Source organism: Ovis canadensis, chromosome 8 (assembly GCF_042477335.2).
Source record: "Ovis canadensis isolate MfBH-ARS-UI-01 breed Bighorn chromosome 8, ARS-UI_OviCan_v2, whole genome shotgun sequence".
NCBI classification, from domain to species: Eukaryota; Metazoa; Chordata; class Mammalia; order Artiodactyla; family Bovidae; genus Ovis; species Ovis canadensis.
The window spans coordinates 103,165,424-103,192,206 of NC_091252.1; the positions used below are offsets into that span (position 1 = coordinate 103,165,424).

Sequence of the window (26,783 nt, forward strand, 5' to 3'; positions counted from 1 at the left end):
TTCGCCCCCTGTATACCCAGGCGCTTTCTTTCACTTGCATTGCTTTAAGAATCAAATCCATGTTGACAGATACAAAATGCATTTTCTGACTCAAGCCATCCTTCTGATCAGTTCTCTTTATCCCTCAGGCCCTTAAACACTAACTCCCCCAGATTCCTCCCTTCTTCCCTCATCAAAAGTGATTTCCCATCACTCACTGGGACCATCTTGCGTGTAGGAGAGGGGTGGCTGGGCGGGGAAGTAGGGAAGGAAGGAGGTGCCCCAGAGGGCCACTGACCCAGTGTCTCCTCTTCCTCCCTGGAAAAGAAGTAGTTTCCTCTCTGAGGGCGCGTGTGCACTTCCTTCTTCAGCAGATTTCGGTTTTTACTTGCCCTTGCGCATCGTCCGTGGCTGCCTCCCCACCGGGCTGAGCAGGGCCTGGTCGGGGCATTCTGCTGCCCCTGGCAGATGTCTCAGCGTGAATCACTGAGCGATATGTGTGTTTGAAATACTGCCTCTTTAGAAGTGCTTGCATTTGGCAAGGCACTCCTTGGAAAAGGCTTACTCTGATGGTTGGATTTCAGACACAGGGAGAGCAATGGCCCCTCAAGCACCACCACACAAGCAGCTGTCTCTAAGCCCTGTCTGATGGGCAGGCGGGAGCTACTTGTTCAGAGTGAGGTTTAGAATCAAAGGTGCCTTTAGCTCCACAGTCATTGACTCTCCGCACCAGAGCTCCTGCAGGTGTGCAGCTGTGGACACTGGAGATCTGAGCCAAAGCACGGCACCAAATTGATGACTTCGTCCCTCAAAGTTCCTCATTATGGGCAAGACTTGGATACCAGGCCTGTTGGCTGCTCCAGCCAGTCTGGAGGGTTGGCGGCGCCGCTTTAGGGAGTGCTCGGCCTCTGTCACTCCTCCCCGTGTGTATGTGGCTGAGCATATGGTGTTTAGACAGCTCAGTGGCGTCATGGCCAAAACGGGAGAAGCCCTGCAGTCGCTCAGTCCTCAGCCGCCCTTGGCTTCACGCCTGCTCTTACCCCTGATTTTACACTGTCTGTTTCTCAGTCTCCCTAGTGATGACCTTAGATAAAGTCATCGAGAAGCGTGATGTGTCTTAAGAAATAAAAGAAACTCAAAAAGGTGCAAGAAGGCAGACTCTGTCTGCTTTCCCCTCCCACCTCACTGGTTCGCAGCTCAGAATGGCCCACGCCTGTGGCCCTCTTTAACATTTAATATTAACTGTCCTTTTTCCTTGTCACTTTCCCCTCATTTTCACCGCGCAGACATTCCAGAGATCCAGTGGGAGCTGCAGGAGGCTGATAGACCCGTGACGGACACCTTTGCAAAGCGCCTGCAGGGCAGCAGCTCTGGGTCCTAGAGGTTGACCTAAAAAGTAATCCTTTCTTCCAAAATATATATACAAAAAAGAAAGTTTGGGGGAATTTTCTATTTTTTAAGGACTAAAGCCATACATAATTATAGATTAATCCAGCAATATAAAAAATGTAGGATCATAAAGACAAATATAAACTTTTTAAAGCCTGGAGAGTTGTTATCAAACTTGAAATCCCTGTGATTGAGAGGTTATAGATGACATTGCTTCTGCTCATTCTGTTTCCTTCCCGGTGCTCACAGACCTGCCAGATCGTGTGAGAGGAGTGGGCACTTTTGAGAGTTTGTGTGTTGGAATAATCAAGAGTTTTTAATGGGAGAAAGGTTGGACATGTAGACAGACCCACATTTTTGCTCCCAGGGGAACATTTCTTAGTTATACACAGAAGCTTTTTATAAATGGTGTGATGTGTCTGTCCTTTGGAAATAGCAGAGCAACTTTGGTTGTTATTTTTTTGTTTTCCATATAAAATGTTATAGTGTGAATAGAGGAAAACTAGCAAAGAAGTTTCACTTGAGTTTTACTTTGCTCTTTGAACTTGGAAACCAGCAAATCGAAAGCTCAAATGAGAAAATCAAGCTTTCCTTTTAGGAATTATCAAACTCAATCTCCTCTTCTCTTTTTCTTCGTTATGTGGGCATTTAAGAAGGTTATTTTATTTTAATTCAGACAAACTAGATTATTGCAAACATTTCTGCTGTTTCAAAATACATACCAGATTAAATCTGTGAAAATATGTGGTACCTCAGAGAAAACTCAGCAGTGGCTACAGGACTAGCAAAGGTCAATTTCCATTTCATTTCCAAAGAAGGGCATTGCCAAGGTATGTTCCAGCCACGGTACAGTTGCAGTCATTTCACATGCTAGCAAGTAGCATGCTCAGAATCCTTCAAGTTAGGCCTGAGCAGTACATGAACCAAAAACTTCCAGATGTACAAGCTGGGTTTAGAAAAGGCAGAGGAACCAGAGATCAAATTGTGAATATTTGTTGGGTCATGGAGAAAGCAAGGAAGGACTGGAAAAACATCTGCTTCTGCCTCATTGTCTTTTCCCGCTGCTCATAGGATCCTCAAGGCAAGAGTGCTGAAGTGGTTTGCCATTCCCTTCTCCCATGGACTCTAGGAGACAGTGAAGGACAGGGAAGCCTGGCACGCTGTAGTCCGTGAGGTCACAAAAGTCAGAAACGACTGAGTGACTGAAAAACAGCTACTGCTTCTTTGGCTGCACTGAAGCCCTTGACTGTATAGGTCACTACAAGCTGGAAAACCCATCGCTAAAGAGAAGCGAATGCCAGACCACCTGACCTGCCTCCTGAGAAACCTGTGTGCAGGCCAGGAAGCCACAGTTAGAACCGGACATGGACCAACTGGCTGGTCAGAATGGGGAAAGGGGTGCACGGTGACAAGGCTGCATGCTGTCGCCCTGCTCGCTGAACTTCTCTGCAGAACACTTCATGCTCAGTACCGGGCTGGATGGATCATAAACTGGAATCAAGGTGCTGGAAGAAATGGCAGCCACCTCAGACATGTAGAGAATACCACTCTAGTGGCAGAAAGCGAAGAGGAGCTAAAGAGCCTCTTGATGAGGGTGAAAGAGGAGAGTGAAAAAGCTAGCTTGAAACTCTACATTCAGAAAACTCAGATCATGGCATCTGGTCCCATCCCTTCATGGCAAATAGAAGGGGGATAAGTGGAAGCAGTGACAGATTTTCTTTTTGGGGCTCCCCGCTAAAATGACTGCAGCCATGAAATTAAAAGACGCTTGCTCCTTGGAAAGAAAGGTATGACCAACCCAGACACCATATTAAAAAGCAGAGACATCACTTTGCTGGCAAAGGTCCATACAGTCAAAGCTGTGGTTTCTCTACCAGTCTTGTACAGATGTGAGGGCTGGACCATAAAGAAGGATAAGTGCCAAAGAATTGATGCTTTTGAATTGTGGTGCTGAAGAAGACTCTTGCAAGTCCCTTGGACTGCAAGATCAAACCAGTCAGTCCTAAAGGAGATCAACTTTGAAGATTCATTGGAAAGACTGATGCAAAAGCTGAAGCTCCAGTACCTTGGCCACTTGATCTGAAGAGCCAACTCATTGAACCCTGATGCTGGGAAAGTTTGAAGGCAGAAGGAGAAGGCGCCAGCAGAGGATGAGATGGTTAGATAGCATCACTGACTCAATGGAAATGAACTTGAGCAAACTCCTGGAGATAGTGAAGGACAGAGGCGTGTGGTGTGCTGCAGTCCAAGGGGCTGCAAGAGGCAGACTTGACCTAGTGACTGAACGACAACATCCAAAGAATGGGCTGATTTTCCAGCAAAATGCGTTTATTTTAAGATCTCAGGTAATACTTTGCACCTAGCTGTGGCTTTTGGAAGAAGCAGGGAACTGTAACTGTGTCTGTGGCAGGGGTAATCTGAATTAACAGAGAAAATGCTTCCAGATGAATGTCTCGGTTTGGACAGAGACCTCATTCAGACTAAAGACTTATTCTTTGCGTGTTGATAGGCTGTTCTGGCCTCTCTGCACTGCCCTTTGCCCTCTTCTGGCAGAAGGAGGAGGCAGGCGCACTGAGTGTCCCTGTCACCTGCCTGCTTACCAGGGGAGCGGCAGGGCGCGGAAGAGCCTGCAGACACCTGGCCTCCGCTTCGGAGAAGATGCGCATCGTGTCTCTGTTTCTGTGTCCTTCCCCATAGTTGCTGATAAAATTTTGTTTAGGGAATGAAAATTAAGATCAGCAGTTCCAATTGAACTTTAATCTTCTGGCTAGCTAATTTTATTTGAAAGGTAAGAGTTCCCTATTCAAGGCTCTGTAAGTAAGTAGCTATAAGTGCTACAGTTTATGTGGCAAAGTTCACTCTTGTTCTGGTCAGTTAAACTCATCAGGTGTTCAGTTAATCATTTTAAAAAGCAAAAGCTTTTCTTAGTTTGTTAGTTAAGAAATACTTTGGAATTAATATACACATAACCCCCAGCTCAGTTCAGTCGGTCAGTCGTATTTGACTCTTTGCGACCCCATGGACTGCAGCACGCCAGGCCTCCCTGGCCATCACCATCTCCTGGAGCTTTCTCAGACTCATGTCCATCAAGTTGGTGATGTCATCCAACCATCTCATCCTCTGTCATCCCCTTCTCCTCCTGCCTCCAGTCTTCCCCAGCATCAAGATCTTTTCTAATGAGTCAGCTCTTCTCATCAGAGTATTGAAGCTTCAGCTTCAGCATCAGTCCTTCCAATGAGTATTCAAGACTGATGTCCTTTAGGATGGACTGGTTGGATCTCTTTGCAGTCCAAGGGACTCTCAAGAGTCTTTTTCAACACCACAGTTCAAAGCATCAATTCTTCCATACTCACCTTCCTTTATGGTTCAACTCTCACACCCATGCATGACTACTGGAAAAACCATAGCTTCGACTAGACAGACCTTTGTTGGCAAAGTAATGTCTCTGCTTTTTAATATGCTGTCTAGGTTGGTCATAACTTTCCTTCAAAGGAGCAAGTGTCTTTTAATTTCATGGCTGCATTCACCATCTGCAGTGATTTTGGAGCCAGGAAAATAGACCCTCTGTTGTCCACATTATGGAGGAAAGAGGGAATTTGGCGTCAGTCCTGGTCTGCATAATGAGGAAAGAGGGGGTTGGGTTGATGTGCTGGTCTGAATTTTGAGAGAAGAGCTCCTGGTGTTGGTGCTGGTCTCAAGCCTGTTTTCCCTTAGGCCTGCTGCTCCTGTTGGACTCACCTCCATGGGCAGTGCCATCCTCCTGAATTGTAGCTGGGCAGATACTGCTGAGGTGCCTTGCCTAACTCAGTGGAACTATGAGCCATGCCGTGTAGGGCCACCCAGATGGACAGGCCATGGTGGAGAGCTCTGACTAAATGTGGTCCACCAGAGACAGGGATGGCACACCACTTCGGCATCTAAACCTGGTCCACCGGAGACGGGGCTGGCACACCACTTCGGCATCTAAACGTGGTCCGCCGGAGACGGGGATGGCACACCACTTCGGCATCTAATCGTGGTCCACCGGAGACGGGGCTGGCACACCACTTCGGCATCTAAACGTGGTCCACCGGAGACGGGGATGGCACACCACTTCGGCATCTAATCGTGGTCCACCGGAGATGGGGCTGGCACACCACTTTGGCATCTAAACGTGGTCCGCCGGAGACGGGGATGGCACACCACTTCGGCATCTAAACGTGGTCCACTGGAGACGGGGCTGGCACACCACGTCAGCATCCTTGCCCTGAGAACCCCGTGAAAAGGCAAAAAGATCCGACACTGAAAGATGAACTCCCCTGGTCAGTAGGTGCCCAGAATGCAACTGGGAGGAGTGGAGAGACAGATCCAGAAAGAGTGCGGAGCCTGTGCCAAAGCAGAAACAGCGCCCAGCTGTGGCTGTGACTGGTGATGGAAGCACCAGCTCCAGAGCTGCAGAGAGCAATACTTCATAGGAACCTGGTGTTAGCTCCGTAAATCGAGGTAAATTGGAAGTGGTCAGACAGGAGATGGCCAGAGTGAGCATCATCATTTTAGGAATTGGTGAACTAAAATGGACCAGAATGGGCGAATTTCATTCAGATGACCGTTGCATCTACTACTGTGGGCAAGAATCCCTTAGAAGAAATGGAGTAGCCCTCATAGTCAACAAGAGTCCCAAACACAGTACTTAGGGGCAGTGTCAAAAACGACAGAATGATCTCCGGTCGTTTCCAAGGCAAATCATTTAATATCACAGTAATCCAAGTCTATGCCCCAACCACTAATGTCAAAGAAGCCGAAGTTGAATGGTTCTGTGAAGACATACAAAACCTTCTAGAACTAATACCAAAAAAAAAGATGCCCTTTTCATCATAGGGGACTGGAATGCAAAAGTAGGAACTCAAGAGATACCTAGAGTAATAGGCAAGTTTGGCCTTGGAGTACAAAATGAAGCAGGGAAAAGGCCAACAAGAGTTTTGCCAAGGCAACGCACTGGTCAGAGCAAACACCCTCTCCCAACAACACAAGGTACAACTCTGCACCTGGATGTCGCAGACGGTCAGCACCAACATCTGATTTTTTATGTTCTTTGCAACCGAAGATGGAGAAGCTCTATACAGTCAGCAAAAACAAGAACAGGAGTTGACTGTGGCTCAGATCATGAGCTCCTTATTGCAAAATTCAGGCTTTAATTGAAGAAAGTAGGGAATACCTCTAGACCATTCAAGTATGACCTAAATCAAATCCCTTATGATTATACAGAGGAAGTAGCAAATAGATTCAAGATATTAGGTCTGATAGATAGAGTGTCTGAAGAACTATGGACAGAGGTTTGTAACATTGTACAGGAGATGGTGATCAAAACCATTCCCAAGAAGAAAAAATGCAAAAAGGCAAAATGGTTGTCTGTGGAGGCCTTACGGATAGCTAAGAAAAGAAGAGAAGTGAAAGGCAAAGGAGAAAAAGGAAAGATATATCCATCTGAATGCTGAGTTCCAGAGAATAGCAAGGAGAGATAAGAAAGCCTTCCTAAGTGGTCAATGCAAAGAAATAGAGAATAACAATAGAATGGGAAAGACTAGAGTTCTTATCAGAAAATTAGAGATACCAAGGGAACACTTCATGCAAAGATGGGCACAATAAAGGACAGAAATGGTATGGACCTAACAGAAGCAGAAGACATTAAGAAGAGGAGGCAAGAATACACAGAAAAATTATACAAAAATAGATCTTCATGACCCAGATAACCATGATGGTGTGATCACTCACCTCAAGCCAGACATCCTGGAGTGTGAAGTGAAGTGGGCCTAAGGAAACATCACAACAAACAAAGGTAGTGGAGGTGATGGAATTCCAACTGAGCTATTTCAAATCCTAAAAGATGATGCTGTGAAAGGGCTGCACTCAATATGCCAGCAAATTTGGAAAACTCAGCAGTGGCCACAGGACTGGGAAAGGTCAGTTTTCATTCTTATCCCAAAGAAAGGCAATGCCAAAGAATGCTCAAACTGCCACACAATTGCACTCATTTCACATGTTAGCAAAGTAATGCTCAAAATTCTCCAAACGAGGCTTCAATATTACGTTAACCAAGAACTTCCAGATGTTCAAGCTGGATTTAGAAATGGCAGAGGAACCAGAGATCAAATTGCCAGCATCCATTGGACCATAGAAAAAGCAAGAGAATTCCAGAAAAACATCTATCTCTCCTTCATTGACTAGGTTAAAACCTTTAGTTGTTTGGATCACAGCAACCTGTGCAAAATTCTTAGAGAGATGGGAATACCATACCACCTTACCTGCCCCCTGAGAAATCTGTATGCAGGTCAAGAAGCAACTGTTAGAACTGGGCATGGAACAAAGGACTGATTCAAAATTGGAAAAGGAGTATGTCATGGTTGTATATTGTCACCTTGCTTATGTAACTTATATGCAGAGTACATCATGAGAAATGCTGGACTGGATGAAGTACAAGCTGAAATCAAATTGCTGGGAGAAATATCAATAACCTCAGATATACAGATGACACCACTCTTGTCACAGAAAGCGAAGAGGAACTAAACAGCCTCTTGGTGAAAGTGAAAGAGGAGAGTGAAAAAGTTGGCTTAAAACTCAGCATTCAGAAAATGAAGATCGTGCCATCCAGTCCCATCACTTCCTCGCAAATAGATGGGGGAACAATGGAAACAGTGACAGACTTTATTTTCTTTTGCCCCAAAATAACTGCAGATGCTGGCTGCAGCCATGAAATTAAAAATGCTTTCTCCTTGGAAGAAAAGCTATGACCAACCTAGACAGCATAATAAAAAGCAGAGACATTACTTAGCTGACAAAGGTCTGTCTAGTCAAAGCTATGGTTTTTCTAGTAGTCATGTATTGATGTGAGAGTTGGACCATAAAGGAAGCTGAGTGCTAAAGAATTGATGCTTTTGAACTGTGGTGTTAGAAAAGATTCTTGAGGGTTCCTTGGACTACAAGGAGATCAAACCAGTTAATCCTAAAGGAAATCAGTCCTGAATATTCATTGGGAGGACTGATGCTAAAGCTGAAGCTCCAATACTTTGGCCACCTGATGCGAAGAACCGACTCATTGGAAAAGACCCTGATGCTAGGAAAGATTGAAGACAGGAGGAGAAGGGGGTGACAGAGGATGAGATGGTTGGATGGCATCACCAACTCGATGGACATGAGTTTGAGCAATCTTCTGGAATTGGTGATGGACAGGGAGGCCTAGGGTGCTGTAGTCCATGAGGTCTCAAGGAGTTGGACACGACTGAGCGACTGAACTGAGATGATGCTGTATGTCTCTTGGAATGTTGGTCCAAAGACTGCCTCCCTCGGTCCTCGCGGGAGCTGGGAGGACCGCCGGGTGTTAAGATGCGGGCCCCAGCGCCCACCGTGAGCCTCTCTGTCTTTTGTGTGTCACCGAGGGTTAAAGCTCTGAGACATTGCCTCTGAACCTCTGTGCTGTGAACAGTCTTAGATAAAAGGTGGTCATTTCCACGCAGTGTCAGATGTGGTTTTGTGACTGTTTTAGTGGTTCCCAAGCAGTCACTTGGCAGGCCAGGGCCCTTAATAGCAGTGGCTGGATGGGAGTACAGAACCTAGTAACATCTGTCTCATGGCATGAGCAGGGCAGCATTCACTCAGTTGGCTATTTTTGAATGTAATGAAAATCTTGGCCAAGAGGATTACATAGAAATTGGGTTGTTTTATCTTTAACAACATTAAGAATACTCAGATCTTCTTTTTAAAATTTTTTCCTGTGTGTATGAAATTTAGGCTAAGATGAACTTGCTCCTAAAGCTGCAGTTAAGGAGCATTTGCTCTGGGCCTTGTGTTTTATGGAGAATGGTTTTTGCTCTCGGGAGCTCAGTTTTCCGGGACTCCAGCCAGAGTGCTAGCTGAGTGAGGCGCAGTGGTTGGGGAACGTGGGCGGCTCAGCTGAGAGGGAGGGAAAGGGGGCTTGCCAAGTGTGGGCGCAGGAGGTGGTGTCTGCGGGCGCTGGGGGAGTGGTGGAGGGGAGTGGGGGCAGAGCAGAGCGTGGCCCGAACACAGAGGTGAGGAAGGGCGAGGTGAGCTGCGGCTGACTGAGCCGCCTGAGCTTCCGTAGCAGTCAGTGACCCAGCCACAGACAGGAGTGCCTTTATTCTGGATCATTCCAGCCAGCTTTCTGATTTGTCTGACATAACCCTAGTCTTAATAGTTGCGTAAAGTCGTGAACTTAAGAGCAGAAAGGACTGCCATATTCCTGCTCCCTAAATGCTCTCTGGAATGGCGTGAGGGTGGTGGGGAAGGAAAGCAGGGTGCTGTAGGAGCTGTCTCGGTGGAGACTGAGAGGCCGCCTCTGTCCCCAGTGACCACCTGTCCAGGTTGTCCTGCCACCCCCCACCCAAGGCTATCATGCTGCTGGGAGCGGATGGATGACCATCCGATCAGAGGGTAGGAGACCCACTGCTGGGCGCCCAAGGCCCTGTGGTGACCTTGGATGTGAGAGCTCACCGGCGGGGCGTCGGTCCTGCCGAGGTGGCTCTCATGCAGTGTTGGTGATGGGTTGGTACGCACGTCCACTGACGCAGCTGTCTTTACTCAGGTGGTTCCAGCACCGGCCCCGCTGTCAAGGAGTGGTTTGTGTACTCCGGGAACCCACTGAGGCAGCCAGACCTCGTCAGGCCTCTGCAGATGAACCTTCCAGGTACAGACAGCCTTGATTAAATGTCAGCTGCTCACCACGTGATGCAACGATGATCTCTGTGGAAGCATACTTTCCCAGCGCTGCACACACACCGCTTTCCATTTCTGCCGTGGCTCCGGGAGCAGTGCACCTGATGAGGTTCTAAATACAGCAGAGGAAAGGGCGGCACACAGACCTCCCCAGGCCAGTCTTCTGAACCACCCTGCCTCACTCCCCCGCCTGCTGCCCAAGGTCCACGCCAGGGGGAGAAGGAAACCAGGGCCACTGTAGTAAGCAGCTCGAGGTAGCACGGTTGCATTCTTGCTGCTCTGTTTGGGGCGGTCCTTGTCTTGCTTCCATGATTGAAAGTGGGCTTGATGAACTAGGAAGAGGAGGTGAAGGAAAGTGTTCAACTGTAAAAATAAGTTTTTTTCAAGGGCCATATCTTAAAACACATAGTGGGAGGGGAGGAGAAAACAGGGTTCTCCTAAACATTAGTTGAAGTAAAGTCTCCCTGTGGGCTCTTAGTGTTTGAAGAGGGCCAAGCTCGTCCGACTGTAGGAGACAGGGCTCCACATACAGACGCTCGAGAGAGGAGAGTTTCAGGCTTATCTGAGTGGGCTTTCTCACTGGTCCACAAACGGATACTTCTCCACAATCCTAAGACTCCACTGTCACCTGCTTCAGATTCTCTCAAGTCACTGTTGTGCTCGGTCACTCGAGCCTGCAGTTTGCCAGATAAGCAGCACTGTGAGGCGCAGTCCTCCTAAGTGGGATTGCATGAGGAGAGACGCTGAGGGAACGTTTCCTAATTCTCTCAGTTGGTGATAGACTCAAACCTTAATATTAGTATTTTAGCATTTCAAACCTAAAGGTACTTATCACAAAAACAATTTAAGAATGAATTGAGACATTTTACAGCAAGAAGTACTTTTAAAGAATACCCAAAATCATTTCCCAGAAGTGTTTTAATATATATATATGTAATTTTCATTTTATAGTATCGTTCCAGAAATAATGTAGAAAGGGAGTATTTGGCCTTTCATTTATTATATTATGAGTTAATTTTAGAGGCCACTCAGTATAAGGTTTAAATAAACTCTAAAGTTCACTCAGTTGTTGGAGAGACTGCCTCTGAGGCTTGCGGGCACGTGCTCCTTGGCACTGCGTAGCCGCAGGTGTGTGCGTGCTGCACGTTGGGACTGCACACGGGGCCTGTGCTTCCAGCAGGAGCGGGAGCCCTGCCCACCTGCAGAGGGCCGGCGAGCGTCTGCCGTCACGAGGACCCTGGAGGTGGGGCCTTGAACTTGTGTTGCGGGTGATTCAGATGAATGACTGTTCACGTTTATGTTATTAACAATACGAATGATAGGATTTTTATATATAAATCTTCCCTATATCCATGAATAAAAACGCCGGGTGGTTTCTATTTTGGACTCATTTGGAAGCCGGATCATCCAGGTGCCTATCTCGTGGTTTTCCAGCACCCTGACAACGTATATGTTAAGAGCAGTGGACTCCTGCAGCTTGATCCTTGCCTTCCGCGGGCCCTCGGAAGGGTGTGCCTTGAACTTTGGCTTCCTTTCCCCCAGCCTGTCCCTCACAGGGTCCCTGCGTCTGTGCGTCATCCTCAGCCGCCTCCCTTACTGACAGGGTCCCTGCATCTGTGCGTCATCCTCAGCTGCCTCCTTACTGACAGGCTGCATTTTGTGCTGCGAGTTTTGGACCACACAGCAGGCAAGCATCTGACATAGCTTTTTATCTCCCAAACTGGATATTCTTCTTTAGGCAACATTTGGTGATTTTTTCTGTCTTTGCAGAGCCTCTTTTTGGTCATTTTAAGCATATCCTTATTTTATAAACCTCAGAAAGCTGATTCACACATCTAATTGGTAGTTTCTCCATCTGGAACAATTTTTAAAGCATTCAAGAATCCTAGAGTAAGCTTAGTATTTCTTGGCTGTTTAAAGATGTGACTCACTAGCACCTTGCAGACCCTCTTAGATGATTGTTTTATAAAATGAAACAAGTTGTCATTCACAGAAATTACCTCCTTCCCTGTCCCTCTGGGCAGCACTCTTCGGGCTTGCTCATTTCTGAGAAGCTCTTGAGACTTTCCTGTCCATGAATTCGCACAGAAGCCTTTGCCAAGTAAGGACATAACTTGACTTTTGAAGCTGATGCGTTTCAGGAGCAATGCAGTTGGGACCTATAGACGAAATCTCAGCTGCCCATGGAACTCTGGGTGAAGCGTGGGAGCCACCCGTGATCCTTTCTGGCAGAGTCATGCGATTTTCTCAGTGAAATGTTTTCATGTTGCTGTTTTTGACTATTTAAAAATGTGAAAATCATTCATTCATAATTTCTGCATATAAAACCCAGGGAAATGTATCTTACACAATTTTGGCAGCTGTTTCTTTTGCACAGTGTACTTTGAAAACCACTAGTCCAGGAAAATAAGAGAGCCAACTACCAGAGCAGACCAGTGGTGTTTTCACCAGGCACCCCTCACAGTCGCATCTGTCTCACTCCCTCAGACAGCAAAGCTGAGCACAGGAAGAGAAAGCCCCCCCTTTCCCACACAGTATAGCCATTTAAACAAAGAGGAGTGTTTCCAATGAGACACATACATGCTGACCTTTTAGGGTTTCTGCTTGTTGGAATCAGGAAGTTCTATTAATGTGTACTTTCCAGTTGCTTAAAGTGTAAAAGCCCAAGGAAGTCAGCAAGGAAAGAGGTCAGTGCCCTTTATCTCTTTACTTTGTTTCTGAGAAGCGTCTTGTAACTTGCTAGTACAAAGAATAATGGTAAATGGACTTTTTTTTTTTTTTTTAACTAGGGGGAACGCCTAGTTTGAGACAACTGTGGCTGAGCCAAGAGCCAGGAATCCAGGCCCAGCGCTTGGACACACTGCTGGCCTGCTTCGACCTTTCATCCTCACGAGAAGAGCTGCAGGCAGTTGAGCGCCCCTTCCAGGCGCTGTGCTGCCTCCTGGTCTACCTGTTCGTGCAGGTAACCTCGCTCCTGGCCGTGGCTGCTGCACTCACCCCTCGCTTCTGGCCCTTGACTTTCGGGGGGTATGGCGGTCTGGGGTGTCCCATCTCTGCCCAGTGTCTGTTTCATAAAAAGTGAGGTCTCTGTGTGGCTGTACATTTGAGGAGCCCTGTCGGCTGCCGGCATAGAAGTGGGCTCTGCACCTCCCTGTGATAGAAGCTTGAGGTGTCTGACAGGTCCAGGCCACGGTGCACTTTGCTCACGATGGCCCAGCTTTGTAGAGCATGGGCTGTCCTGTGTCCCCGTTTGGATGGTAGTTATACAAACATGGGGTAGTTAGACCACCCTTAGTGAGTTTCAATTTTACTGCCTCCTCACTGGTTTCACATGCACCAGGCCGAACTTTTGTTTTGAGTAGAACTTTCCTTTATTTGTACCAGACTCAGCAAAGGATAAATCGGTAAATGATCGCAGGATTATCTAATGTTTAAATGAGAAATGAATTTCTTTTGCTACTTTTACTAACTGTGTGTGCATGTATTATCAGTCAGTGCCCTCTTTCCTGTGTTTGTGAGTCTGCAGGCGGCCGAGGTGGACACTGAGGGTCGGGAGCTGGTTGATGGCCAGCAGCTGAGTTTCCTCCTCCAGGAGAATAGGCGGCTTTCTTCTCAGGACTGTGTGTGAATACATGGATACTGATATTTGGATATGGACATACCCTTGGACAGCCTTGTGTTGGCACTTTCAGAACTACATTCTGCACTTCCTTTTCCAGCAGGAGAGAGAGGCCCTCGAGCCCATTCGCAGCCACTTGGCACAGCTCTGCCCTCTTGTCAGCAGTGCAAGTGCCTGTTGGCGACGAAAATCCACTTTCAGAAGGAAAATGCCCCAGATCACAGAACAGCCACTTTACGTCTCAGGCATTTATATAAGCCTGAGGCTAGACAAGTATCAGAAGGAAAATTTCCACTTTTACCTTCCTACTACTAGTAATTACCTTTTAAATGAAGTCTTTTTAGTATAAGTCAGCATGAGATAGACTCGTTGGTTGACTTTAAAGGATACATTCAAATTGGAACTTTCAAAATAGAAAACAAATCAATGCGTTAGTGTTATCCCTTAGATTAAAGGTACTGTACTGGGCTGTTATCCATAAGGATGACTATTCTCTGTTTAGATTAATAACTGTAATCTGTTTAGATTAATAAGGCTAAATAGTATACTTTTGTATGCTGCTGCTAAGTCGCTTCAGTCGTGTCCGACTCTGTGCGACCCCATAGACGGCAGCCCACCAGGCTTCCCCGTCCCTGGGATTCTCCAGGCAAGAACCGTGGAGTGGGTTGCCATTTCTTCCTAGTTAAGCTTAAATTAGGTGCCACACAGGATGAATGCATACTGTTGAGTGCACAGAGCATACAAAGAAACAAAGCCCTCATTTGCTGACTGTTGGATCCTAACTCGGTTAGCTCATGTTTCACTTGGAGTCTAGCCTCCAAGTTAGCGTTATTAGAGGCTTATTTGAGAAGCTTTTCTGAAAGGGTAATTTTGCATCATAGAAAGTTTGCATATTCTTTATAATCGTGGTAGAGCAAACACTTTATCATAATAATCTCCACTGCTGCTGCTAAGTTGCTTCAGTCGTGTCCGACTCTGTGTGACCCCATAGACGGCAGCCCACCCGGCTTCCCCGCCCCTGGGATTCTCCAGGCAAGAACACTGGAGTGGGTTGCCATTTCCTTCTCCAGTGCGTAAAAGTGAAAAGTGAAAGTGAAGTCGCTCATCGTGTCTGACTCCTAGTGACCCCATGGACTGCAGCCCACCAGGCTCCTCCATCCATGGGATTTTCCAGGCAAGAGTACTGGAGTGGGTTGCCATTGCCTTCTCCAATAATCTCCACTATGTGAAGTTTTAAAAAAATTGGTATTACTAAGAATCTTGGTCCTCTGATATGTTATCAGTGAGTTCAGTTCAGTCGCTCAGTCCTGTCTGTTTGTGACCCCCTGGACTGCAGCATGCCAGGCCTCCCTGTCCATCACCAACTCCTGGAGTTTACCCAAACCCATGTCCATTGAGTTGGTGATGCCATCCAACCATCTCATCCTCTGTCGCCCCCTTCTCCTCCTGCCTTCAATCTTTCCCAGCATCAGGGTCTTTTCAAATGAGTCAGCTTTTCACAGTAGGTGGCCAAAGTATTGGAGTTTCAGCTTCGACATCAGTCCTTCCAATGAACACTGAGGACTGATCTCCTTTAGGGTGGACTGGTTGGATCTCCTTGCAGCCCAAGGGACTCTCAGGAGTCTTCTCCAGCACCACAGTCCAAAGCATCAGTCCTTTGGCACTCAGCTTTCTTTATGCTCCAACTCTCACGTCCATACATCACTCCTGGAAAAACCATAGCTTTGACTAGATGGACCTTTGTTAGCAAAGTAATGTCTGCTTTTTAATAAGCTGTCTAGGTTGGTCATAACTTTCCTGCCAAGGAGTAAGCGTAGATTTGCTAATTACAAAGATGGTTGCAGAGTATGAAATCGATAAGCTGAAAAAGTACGAAATCAATAAACTGAAAAAGTATGAAATCGTTAAGCTGAAAAAGTACGAAATCGATAAACTGAAAAAGTATGAAATCGTTAAGCTGAAAAAGTATGAAATCGATAAGCTAAAAAAGTATGAAATTGATAGGCTGAAAAAGGATGAAATCGATAAGCTGAAAAAGCACGGTAACGATAAAAGATTTTTTTTTTGGCTGCATTGTTGGCATGCAGGATCTTAGCTCCCCAACCAGGGATCAAACCCATGTCCCCTGCGGATAGCACAGAGTCTTAACCACTGGATTACCAGGGAAGTCCAAGAGTGATTCTTTTTTTGTAGGCTGGTTTTTTAAAATCAGCTTTCTGCAAAAGATGCTAAAGGCAAGAAGTAGAACTAACTATGCCAACAAGCCTGTCTAAGAGAGAGGGGAGGGCTTATGAGTTTGAACCCTTGGTCTTGCTTTTGTAGGTTGAGATCTTTTTTCTTGGTCATAAGTGCTGAGCATTTGTAGATTTTTGCTTTTTCTGCAACATAATTATAGCTTCATTTATACAAAGGCAGCTTTGTATAAAGTTGGAATAAAGGTGGAGATGGATGGTGATGGGACCAGTGCAGCATTTGGTGGCTGAGCCCCTGACCCTGTGAGGAGGGCGTGGAGATGCTGGTGTGACCGGGCCCCACCCATCTGTGTGCTCCGCCCCCTCATTCCCAGGCTCTGTGTCTCTGTGTCCTTGTCTCTCCTTGCTTCTCACTCACACTTTGGTTGAACTTTTTGATTTCACAGAGGATGGGAGGAGATGCATATTTGGGGAATCCTGGTTTCTTATAAATGGGGATGCAAAGACACAGCTGACATCTGGGGCTCGCAAGCTCATGCTCGTCCCAGCTCTGATCACCCTAGCTCAGACTAGCTGTGGGTGCTTTCTGTCTGCAAACCCCGCAATTGTCAGCTCTGGAAATTTGTGTTAACCCTTGATGACCCACATTGCTCCAAGGCTCAGATTTGGCTATAGCTCAGGCTTCCCACAGGCATTCTGGAGCATTCTGCTTTGCTCATGAGTACCAGGCTCTGCTGCCCAGCCTGGCTCTGGTTGACATGGAGATTTATACACCAGGGACTGTGGATGGGGGGAAAAAAGACCCCGCCCACCTCCAAGGATGTCTCTTCTGTCCTTGGTGTGAGTGTGTGTATGTGAGAGTGTGTGCTCTGCTGCCCCAGGTGTGTGTGTGTGCTCTGCTGTCCTGGGTGTGTGCATGTGTGTGCATGGTCATGTGTATGTTCTGCTGCCCCGGGTGTGTGTGTGTGTGTGCTCTGCTGTCTTGGGTGTGTGTGTGTATGTGTGTATGAGAGAGTGTGTGCTCTGCTGCCCCAGGTGTGTGTGTGTGTGTATGAGAGTGTGTGCGCTCTGCTGCCCTAGGCGTGTGTGTGTGCTCTACTGTCCTGGGTGTGTGCATGTGTGTGTATGGTCATGTGTGTGCTCTGCTGTCCTGGGTGTGTGTGTGTGTGTATGAGAGTGTGTGCGCTCTGCTGCCCCAGGTGTGTGTGTGCTCTGCTGTCCTGGGTGTGTGCATGTGTGTATATGTATGCTCATATGTGTGCTCTACTGCCCCGGGTGTGTGTGTGTGTGCTCTGCTGTCCTGGGTGTGTGTGTGTATGAGAGAGTGTGTGCTCTGCTGCTCCAGGTGTGTGTGTGTGTGTGTGTGTGTGTATGAGAGTGTGTGTGCTCTGCTGTCCTGGGTGTGTGCATGTGTGTGTATGGTCATGTTTATGTTCTGCTGTCCTCTGTGTGTGTGTGTGTGTGTGTATGCTCATGTGTGCGCTCTGCTGCCCTAGGCGTGTGTGTGTGTATATGCTCTACTGTCCTGGGTGTGTGCATGTGTGTGCATGGTCATGTGTATGTTCTGCTGCCCGAGGCATGTGTGTGCTCACACACATGTGCACAGGCACTCTGCTGTGCCTGTGTGTGTGCTTTGCTGCCCCGAGCGTATGTGTGCTTTGCCTCCCCCATTGTGTGTGTGTGTGTGTGTTTGTGTGTGCACGTGCATGCTTGGCTGTTCATGTGAGAGTGTATGTGTGCCATGCTGCCCTGAGCAAGCACGCATGTATGTGTATGCACACATGTGCTGTCCAGAGCCTGTGTGTGTGCTTTGCCACCCCAAGTGTGCATGTTTGTGTGTGTGCATGTGGGCACATGCTGTCCTGTGTGTGTGTATGTGTGCACTTTGCTGCCCTGAACGTGTGCACACGTGCATGTATCTGTGTGTATATATGTGTATATGTGCTGTGCTGTGTAGGTGTGTATTTTGCTGCCATGACTAGGCACACGTGTGTGTACATGTGCATGCACGTGCTGTCTGTGTGTGCACTTGCTGCCCTGAGTGTGCACATGTGGTCTGGGTGCACGTGTGTGTTTGTACGTGTACATGTGTGTGCGTGTGCGTGTGCGTGTGCAGTACATGCACACATGCTGTCCTGTGTGTGTGTGCACTTTGCCACCCTGAGTGTGCATGCATGTGTGTGTGTGTGCGTGGAAATATGTGTGTGTGTGCACGTGTGCACATTGTGCTCTGTGTGCACATTGCCACCCTGAGCGTGCATGCGTGTGTGTGTGTGTGTGCGCGCGTGCGCGCATGCACTTTGCTGCCCTGGGCGCATGCGTGTGTGAGTGTACATGTGCACACATTGGTGTGTGTGCTTTGCTGCTCTGAGCGTGTCTGCACGTGTGTGTGTGTGTGTGCATTTGTGCGCGCGCACATGCAGCCCTGGGTGCCCTTAGCTGCCGAGCGTGCGTGCGTGCACGTGTATGCACGCGCTGTCCTGTGGCTGTGTTCTCCCAGGGCTGACGCTGGCTCTCTCCATGCAGGTGGACACTCTCTGTCTGGAGGATTTGCACGCCTTCATTGCGCAGGCCCTGTGCCTCCAAGGGAAGCCCGCCGTGGAGCTCGCAGACTTGCAGGTACTGAGTGTCGTCACCCTGGGGACGGCCCGCCTGGCCACAGGGCGGCACTTGCCAGCATTCCGTAAGTTCGGCTGGTGTTCACAGGAAAGGCTCCATGCCGCGCTCCCTTTGTGACTGGGAAGCTTGCCTTCGGAGCCCCTGGGCCCATTCGGCCCGCCTCCTACCCCTTCCCCTGGCAGCCGCCACTCCGGCCTTTGTATCTGTGAGTCTGTGTGTTTTTTTGTTTGTTTTTTGTTTTGTTTTCAAATTCCACATAGAAGTGAAAGCGTGTCATTTGTCTTTCTCTGACTTATTTCCCATAACATCATTCCCTCAATTCATGTAGTCACAAATAACAAAGTTTTATTCTTTTTTTATGTTCAGTCGTGTGTGTGTGCGTGTATGTGTGTGTGTGCGCGCGCGCACAGTGCACGCACACTCATTGATGTACACTGAGGTTGGCCTGCTTGTCTTGGCTGTTGTAAACAGTGCTGCAGTGAACACGGGAGTGCATGTCTCCTCAAGGTGGTATTTTCATTTTCTGCAGATAAATCCCAGGGGTGGAATTGCTGGATCGTATAGTATTTGTCTGTTTTTAATTTCTAAGAGCCTCCATACTGTTTTCCACAGTGACCTCACCGATCTGTATTCCCACCGACAGTGCATAAGGCTCCTCTTTCCTCCACATCCTCTCCAACATCTGATGTTTCTTGTCATTTTGATGATGGCCATTCTGACAGATCTGACAGGTCTGAGGCGGCAGCTCACTGTGGGTTTGATCTGCATCTCTCTGATGCTCAGCAGTGTTGAACGTCTCTTCATTTGCTTGTCGGCCGTCTACATGTTTTCTTTGGAACAAGGTCTGTTCAGGTCTTCTGCTGAACCTAAATCAGCTTGTTCGGTCTTTGGTTGTTGAGTCGTAGGAGGTATTTATGCACTTTGAACATTTATCCCTTATCAGACGGATGCTCTGCAGATAATTTCTCCCATTCAGTGCATTTTCTTCTCATTTTGTTGATGGTTTCTTTTGCTGTGTAGAAGCCTTTTTTTCCTTTTCTCCTGTTTATTTTTATGAGGTATGGTTGATGTACAGTATTATATAAGTTACAGGTATATACCACAGTGATTCACAGTTTTAAAGGTTATACTCCATTTATAGTTTTTATAGTTACTGTAAAATATTGGCTTTATTTCCTGTGTTGTACAATATATCTTTATAGCCTTTTTTTTTTTTTGGGGTATCTTTGAATCTGCAGAAGCCCTGTAGCTTGAGGTACCCTCACTTGTTTCTTTTACAAACCCCATCTGATAGGTTGTGGTGTATGTTCTGGGTTGGGCGGCTGGGCATCCCAAGACGCCATGCCCCACTCACTCTGCTTGGGGGAGCCTGTTCCCCAACCCCTGCCCTGTGGAATGCCTGTTCCCAGGCCGGCTAGGCAGCAAAGCCCACACAGCCGGTGTAGAGCCTCTTCCCAGCTCCAGGGCTGGAGGCAGAGCTTGCTGGCTGTCTGGTCCTGCTGTTCTGAGCTCAGAGCTCCATGTGCTCCTGCCCCTTCCTTCTGCTCAGACTCTTCACACCTGGGGCGGATCTAAGGCATCTCAGACTCTCCTAGGGGTGGGGCTTTTGAAACTCGGAGGTCAGAACTTGACAGGTTTGCCTTTTCCTGCCCCGTGTGCTTACTGATGGCGCCAAGTCTTAGGCGACTGAAGAGAGGGGAGGAGGGTGGGGTTAGGGTTACTGCTTCAGGCTTGCTCTTACTGCATCTTGTAAAGATTTGCCTTTTGCCGTCCTTTGAGTCCTGGGTCCTTTCTGCAGCTCTCTGCTTATAAACCTAATGGTAGACCTCGTGGTGGCCATGGCCCTGGATCACCCTTCTTCCCGACTGGGGCACGTGTGGCTGGAAGAGCTGCCTGGGGTGAGGTGATGGAGGAGGTGAGTCTGCGTCAGAGCTGGGCTGAGGAGACGGTTCGGATGGCAGGCTTCACGCCGCAGGACGTGCACGGGCTCTGCTGCTCCCAGAGTCGTTTCCTCTCTCACGTAGTTTTTCGTGAGGAAGACACTCGGCTTCAGGCCAAGCTGCATGCTCTCTTCTTTCCGGTGTTTCTGGGTTCTTTCTATAAGCTGGCAGACACGCCAGTGGAAGTTGTTTTTCCTGTTTATTATCCGGGGTCCTCCATTCTGAACCTCAGACGAGGGTCAGGACTAAGTTGGAAGTCACGTGTGTGTTCAGAGGCCGCCTCCTCAGCGTCCTGCGCCCTGAGGCTGCAGGTAAGACAGTTACGGTTGGAAGGCCTGTCAGTCCTGGTAGACCCAGCTCACCTGAGACAGCCACTGACTTTGGCTGGGGGGAGATTTTATTGCTGCACATGGTGAGTTCAGAAAACTTACAGTTGTTTCCGCTGGGACTGTGATATTTTACTGATCTTTTAGGGTGCAGCAGCCAGCCCGGTCCTGTGACGGGCAAACCTTGCCAGTGTGTCTCTTACTTCATTTTACCCTCTCCTCCTCTTGTTCCTCGTATCGATTTAAATTCTAGGAGTGTAGCTCAACACAGCTTGCATTTACCTGGCTTAAAGGTGAAGTGTGAAAGTGACCTTGGATGGGAATGGACCGCGCAGAGGAGAGCTGGTTTTTGTTTTGCTCCCTGGGGGCAGGAGCTGCGTAACAAGCGCTCGCGCGCCCAGGCCTCGGCGTTCTCACCGCAGCGCCGGCCCTTCATGGAGGCGCCATGCTCGCCAGGCCCAGCCCTGCCCCGGCGCCTTGTGAGGAGGAAGAGACTTCTGAATGCACTCCTGCTGGGCTCCTTGTTAAACCAACCCTCGATCTGATTTCTTTTTCCCTCTGAGACAGGATCAGAAGATGGTAGGTTTCCCCACACAGCCTTCAGATGTCACTTATTTATATGTGAGCCCAACAGCTATTTTTAAAGTACCCACTGTGGGGCACTCCTCCTGCAGTGAGCTAGCTGGCACGTTTGACCCACCGTGTTCTCACAGGCTCGTGTGTCAGAGAGACGTGGGCGAATTGCTCTGCACTCACAGGCACGTGGCTCAGGGCCACCACGCCATGTCCAGGCCCTCGGCACAGACGTGGGCCCTGCTCCCTGGCTCCCGTCTTCCTCCCCTGCGTGCTCGCCGTGTGTCACGCAGATGAGCCTGTCTCCTGAGCATTCACACACCTGCCTGTTGGCCCACAACCCTCCCTGTTCTGAGGGTGCGTGCTAGGCCGTGGCTGTGTGACTGGAGTTCAGGTGCCTGCCCCTGGCCCCACCGCTTCAGGCTGCCGCCTCCCGCTTTGAATGCCGCTTTCTCACCGTATCCTGTTTCATGGCAGGGGGTGGCACCGGACAGGGATGGGAGGTTTGGAAGTCTAAGCTGGGGAGCTGCTGGGCTCCAGGAGAATACCAGTATTTGATTTGAGCCAGCAGTATTTTCTAGCCCATGTGCCCCCTGTTGAGGACAGAGCGTCTGAGGGTCTGAGTGTGACTCACACACTCAGGTGGGCATGTGCCAGACAGTGTCCTTCAGTAAATAAAAGCTTTCTTTGGAGAATGAAAAGTATAAGGAGAAGGCACAGGTACAGCATGAGAAACCTCCAGGGGAGGAGCTCGGTGGCTGGGTGGCCTCTGCCCTCAGAAGCTGTGGGACCCTGTCCAGTCCAGAGGGCTGGGAGCAGCCGCTGCTCCTCATGTGCCCGCCGGTGAGGTTCAGGCCTCCTCGGCCCTGTGTCGGACGGCCGTGCCCAGTCATAGCCGCAGAGAGCTCGGTGTAGAACCTCTAACATCTGGCTGGCCTTTCAGGCCGGGGAAGCTCAGGAGTGTGCTCTCGCTGTGTTGTCTGGTGAGTGGCGGCATGTCTGCAGTACTCTCCTCGCCCTGGCTGGGTTTCCACCTGCTTTTAAGACGGTCGCTCTGCTGAAGCAGTGCCTGAAATGGCTGACTTAGGGGCTTTAGCTTCAGTGTATGCATAACTGCTAGTGAGCCGCAGGTGTGATGAACACCACACGATGGGGTGTTTACTGCTAAGTATTCACCCTGAGGCTTTGCAGCAGTAAACTGGCTTTTCTGGTTTCGTGTCCGTCACCTCAGCAGGAAGTGCTCAGGAAGCAGCTCCTCCCTGTCTTCATTCCAAAGCATGAAGACATGCTTAACTCCTATTTCCGAAACATGGGTCACATCCTCTTCTCATTTTATTGGTGAAGCCTTACCTTAGCCACATGGAGTCAGCCCATGCTCACCAGTGACGCTTACTCTGGATTCAGGGCCAGGCTTCTGCCACACTGACTTGTCCCCAAATCCTGGTTCTTTCGGGAAGAAGAGTTGCTGTGTGACTCTCCCAGTTGCCAGAAGAGGCCCTCAAGCCTCATATTTTCATTCTGCTCTTTTGACACAAACAAGTATTTACTTTTTGAATACACGTTTAGTTTAATGTTTGAAAACCAGTGTGCTTGCCTCCATTGGCACCGTGCATGCTGTAGAGAAAGTGTTGGCTGGATTCAGTTATTGTTTGTGGTGAACGGTCTCAGTAGACTAGGGCTAGAAGAGAGTTTTCCTAATCTAAGAAAGCGTGTCTAAAACAAAAGTCAGACTTTATAGTGAAATAGTGGAAGTTTTTCCACTGTGCTGTGCGTGAGTCAGGGGTGCCTTCTTTCACCAACTTCCCTTACACTGAAAGAATAGACTAAACCTGTCATTATTGACTGGTGGTGCGATTGTGTTTATGAGAATCCAAGTCTACAGGGCGACAATTAGGCTCACTACACAAACTTATCAGGGGCTAGTGCAGACTTGACACGCATAATTCAAGTGTATTCCACAAAAACAAGTAAAGATGACCACCACGTTTGCTGTGTTTACGCTTAACATGAAAGGAAAAAGCAAAACATTTAGGAAAAGCAGCAGTTGGACAGAAACCCACTCTGAGAGCCATAAAGCTGTGCTGACAGAGTGCACTTCTGGGTGGGAACAGGCTGTCTGTGAAAGGTGCCACTGTGTGCAGAGTGATTACATGTAAGAGTGCCCTAGCCAGCACTGCGCAGAGTGGTGTATAAGAGCACGGAGAGGGGGCAGTGTGAAACCCAGCACTGTATACAGTGGTGAATAACAGCGTGGAGAGGGGGCAGTGTGAAACCCAGCACTGTATACAGTGGTGAATAACAGCATGGAGAGGGGGCAGTGTGAAACCCAGCACTGTATACAGTGGTGAATAACAGCGCGGAGAGGGGGCAGTGTGAAACCCAGCACTGTATACAGTGGTGAATAACAGTGTGGAGGGGGAGCAATGTAGAAACCCAGCACTGTATACAGTGGTGTATAACAGCGCGGAGAGGGGGCAGTGTGAAACCCAGCACTATATTTAGTGGTATATAACAGCGCGGAGCAGGGGCAGTGTAGAAACCCAGCACTGCACGCAGTGGTGTATAACAGTGCAGAGGGGGAGCAGTATAGAAACCCCAGCACTGTATACAGTGGTGTATAACAGCGCAGAGGGGGAGCAATATAGAAACCCAGCACTGTATACAGTGATGTATAACAGCACGGAGGGGGGGCAGTGTAGAAACCCAGCACTGTATACAGTGGTGTATAACAGCGCGGAGGGGGGGCAGTGTAGAAACCCAGCACTGTATACAGTGATGTATAACAGCGTGGTGAGGGGGGGAGTGTAGAAACCCAGCACTGTATACAGTGGTGTATAACAGCGCGGTGGGGGGGGGGGGAGTGTAGAAACCCAGCACTGTATACAGTGGTGTATAACAGCGCGGTGGGGGGGGGGGGTAGTGTAGAAACCCAGCACTGTATACAGTGGTGTATAACAGCGCGGTGGGGGGGGGGGGTAGTGTAGAAACCCAGCACTGTATACAGTGGTGTATAACAGCGTGGAGGGTGAACGGTTTAGAAACCCCAGGACTGTATACAGTGGTGTATGACAGTGTGGAGGGTGAACAGTGTAAAAACCCCAGCACTGTATGCAGTGGTGTATAACAGCGCGGAGGGTGAATGGTGTAAAAACCCCAGCACTGTATACAGTGGTGTATAACAGCGTGGAGGGTGAACAGTGTGGAAACCCCAGCAGTGTATACAGTGGTGTACAACAGTGCGGAGGGTGAACGGTGTAGAAACCCCAGCACTGTATACAGTGGTGTATAATAGCGTGGAGGGTGAACGGTGTAGAAACCCCAGCACTGTATACAGTGGTGTATAACAGCGTGGAGGGTGAACGGTGTAGAAATCCCAGCACTGTATGCAGTGGTGTATAACAGCGCGGAGGGTGAACGGTGTAGAAATCCCAGCAGTGTATACAGTGGTGTATAACAGCGCGGAGGGTGAACGGTGTAGAAATCCCAGCAGTGTATACAGTGGTGTATAACAGCGCGGAGGGTGAACGGTGTAGAAATCCCAGCACTGTATACAGTGGTGTATAACAGCGCGGAGGGGGGGCAGTGTAGAAACCCAGCACTGTATACAGTGATGTATAACAGCGCGGTGAGGGGGGGAGTGTAGAAACCCAGCACTGTATACAGTGGTGTATAACAGCGCGGTGGGGGGGGGGGGAGTGTAGAAACCCAGCACTGTATACAGTGGTGTATAACAGCGTGGAGGGTGAACGGTTTAGAAACCCCAGGACTGTATACAGTGGTGTATGACAGTGTGGAGGGTGAACAGTGTAAAAACCCCAGCACTGTATGCAGTGGTGTATAACAGCGCGGAGGGTGAATGGTGTAAAAACCCCAGCACTGTATACAGTGGTGTATAACAGCGTGGAGGGTGAACAGTGTGGAAACCCCAGCAGTGTATACAGTGGTGTACAACAGTGCGGAGGGTGAACGGTGTAGAAACCCCAGCACTGTATACAGTGGTGTATAATAGCGTGGAGGGTGAACGGTTTAGAAACCCCAGCACTGTATACAGTGGTGTATAACAGCGTGGAGGGTGAACGGTGTAGAAATCCCAGCACTGTATGCAGTGGTGTATAACAGCGCGGAGGGTGAACGGTGTAGAAATCCCAGCAGTGTATACAGTGGTGTATAACAGCGCGGAGGGTGAACGGTGTAGAAATCCCAGCAGTGTATACAGTGGTGTATAACAGCGCGGAGGGTGAACGGTGTAGAAATCCCAGCACTGTATACAGTGGTGTATAACAGCGCGGAGGGTGAACGGTGTAGAAATCCCAGCACTGTATGCAGTGGTGTATAAGAGCGCGGAGGGTGAATGGCGTAGCAACCCCAGCACTGTATGCAGTGGTGTATAACAGTGTAGAGGGTGAGCAGTGTAGAAACCCCAGCTCTGCACTTAAATTCAAGTCCCCCTGGGGCCCCACCGCTGGCCCGGGCAGTGCCTTTCGAGATGGCCAGTACTGGGTGTGGGCACACAGGGCGGGTTCCGTGGCTGGAAATAGGCGGTGGGGGCAGAATGCTGATGGCAGCGAGCGCTCAGTAGCCTGGTAAGACACTGATCCACTGAGGGGTCGCGACCATGTTTCTTTCAGTAGGGAAGTGAAACGGGTCGGTCCTTTTCCTGGTTTGTTTCAGTTTTGTGAACTCTGTGAGGTCCATAAGGGTGTTGGAAATCGCTGCTGTTTTGTTTGAGCGGCACAGACCCACTGGCTGCTGACAGATGGAGTGGAACTTCCCTCATTAATAAAGCCCTGTGGACACTTGCTTGTGGTCAGTTCACTGTTTATGGTCAGCACAGACCACAAATGCCGAAAACATGAGCGACTGAGGCAAATGATATCTCTGCAGGTTCCTACCATATGGAGCCCCCACAGTGTCCAAGAATAGGAAGGAGGTTTGACAACAAAATAAAAATTTTGTATGGGTGTGATGTTAATTTGTAAGAAGTACCAGCCCATCTTTGCCAACAAAGGTCCATCTAGTCAAAGCTTTGGTTTTTCCAGTAGTCATGTATGGATGTGAGAGTTGGATTATAAAGAAAGCTGAGCGCTGAAGAATTGATGCTTTTGAACTGTGATGTTGGAAAAGACTCTTGAGAGTCCTTTGGACTGCAAGGAGATCCAACCAGTCCATCCTAAAGGACTTCAGTCCTGAATATTCATTGGAAGGACTGATGCTGAAGCTGAAACTCCAATACTTTGGCCACCTGATGCAAAAAACTGACTCACTAGAAAAGACCCTGATGCTGGGAAAGATTGAAGGCAGAAAGGGACGACAGAGGATGAGATGGTTGGATGTTCTCACTGACTCAGTGGACATGAGTTTGAGTAAACTCCGGGAGTTGGTGATGGACAGGGAGGCCTGGCGTGCTGCAGTCCATGGGGCTGCAAAGTTGGACACCACT

General features: G+C 48.7%; 1 protein-coding gene across 7 annotated transcripts in view; it reads left to right on the top strand.

Moving 5' to 3' along the window:
* Positions 1–26,783, top strand: part of FAM120B (family with sequence similarity 120 member B) — a 71,180-nt gene that overhangs the window by 27,826 nt on the left and 16,571 nt on the right. For all 7 annotated transcript variants that reach the window (XM_069599383.1, XM_069599382.1, XM_069599384.1 and 4 more), the window contains 3 exons: positions 9,944–10,045; positions 12,864–13,036; positions 18,412–18,504. In XM_069599383.1, coding sequence (XP_069455484.1) covers positions 9,944–10,045; positions 12,864–13,036; positions 18,412–18,504 — 368 coding nt within the window. The remainder of the gene's footprint in view (positions 1–9,943; positions 10,046–12,863; positions 13,037–18,411; positions 18,505–26,783) is intronic.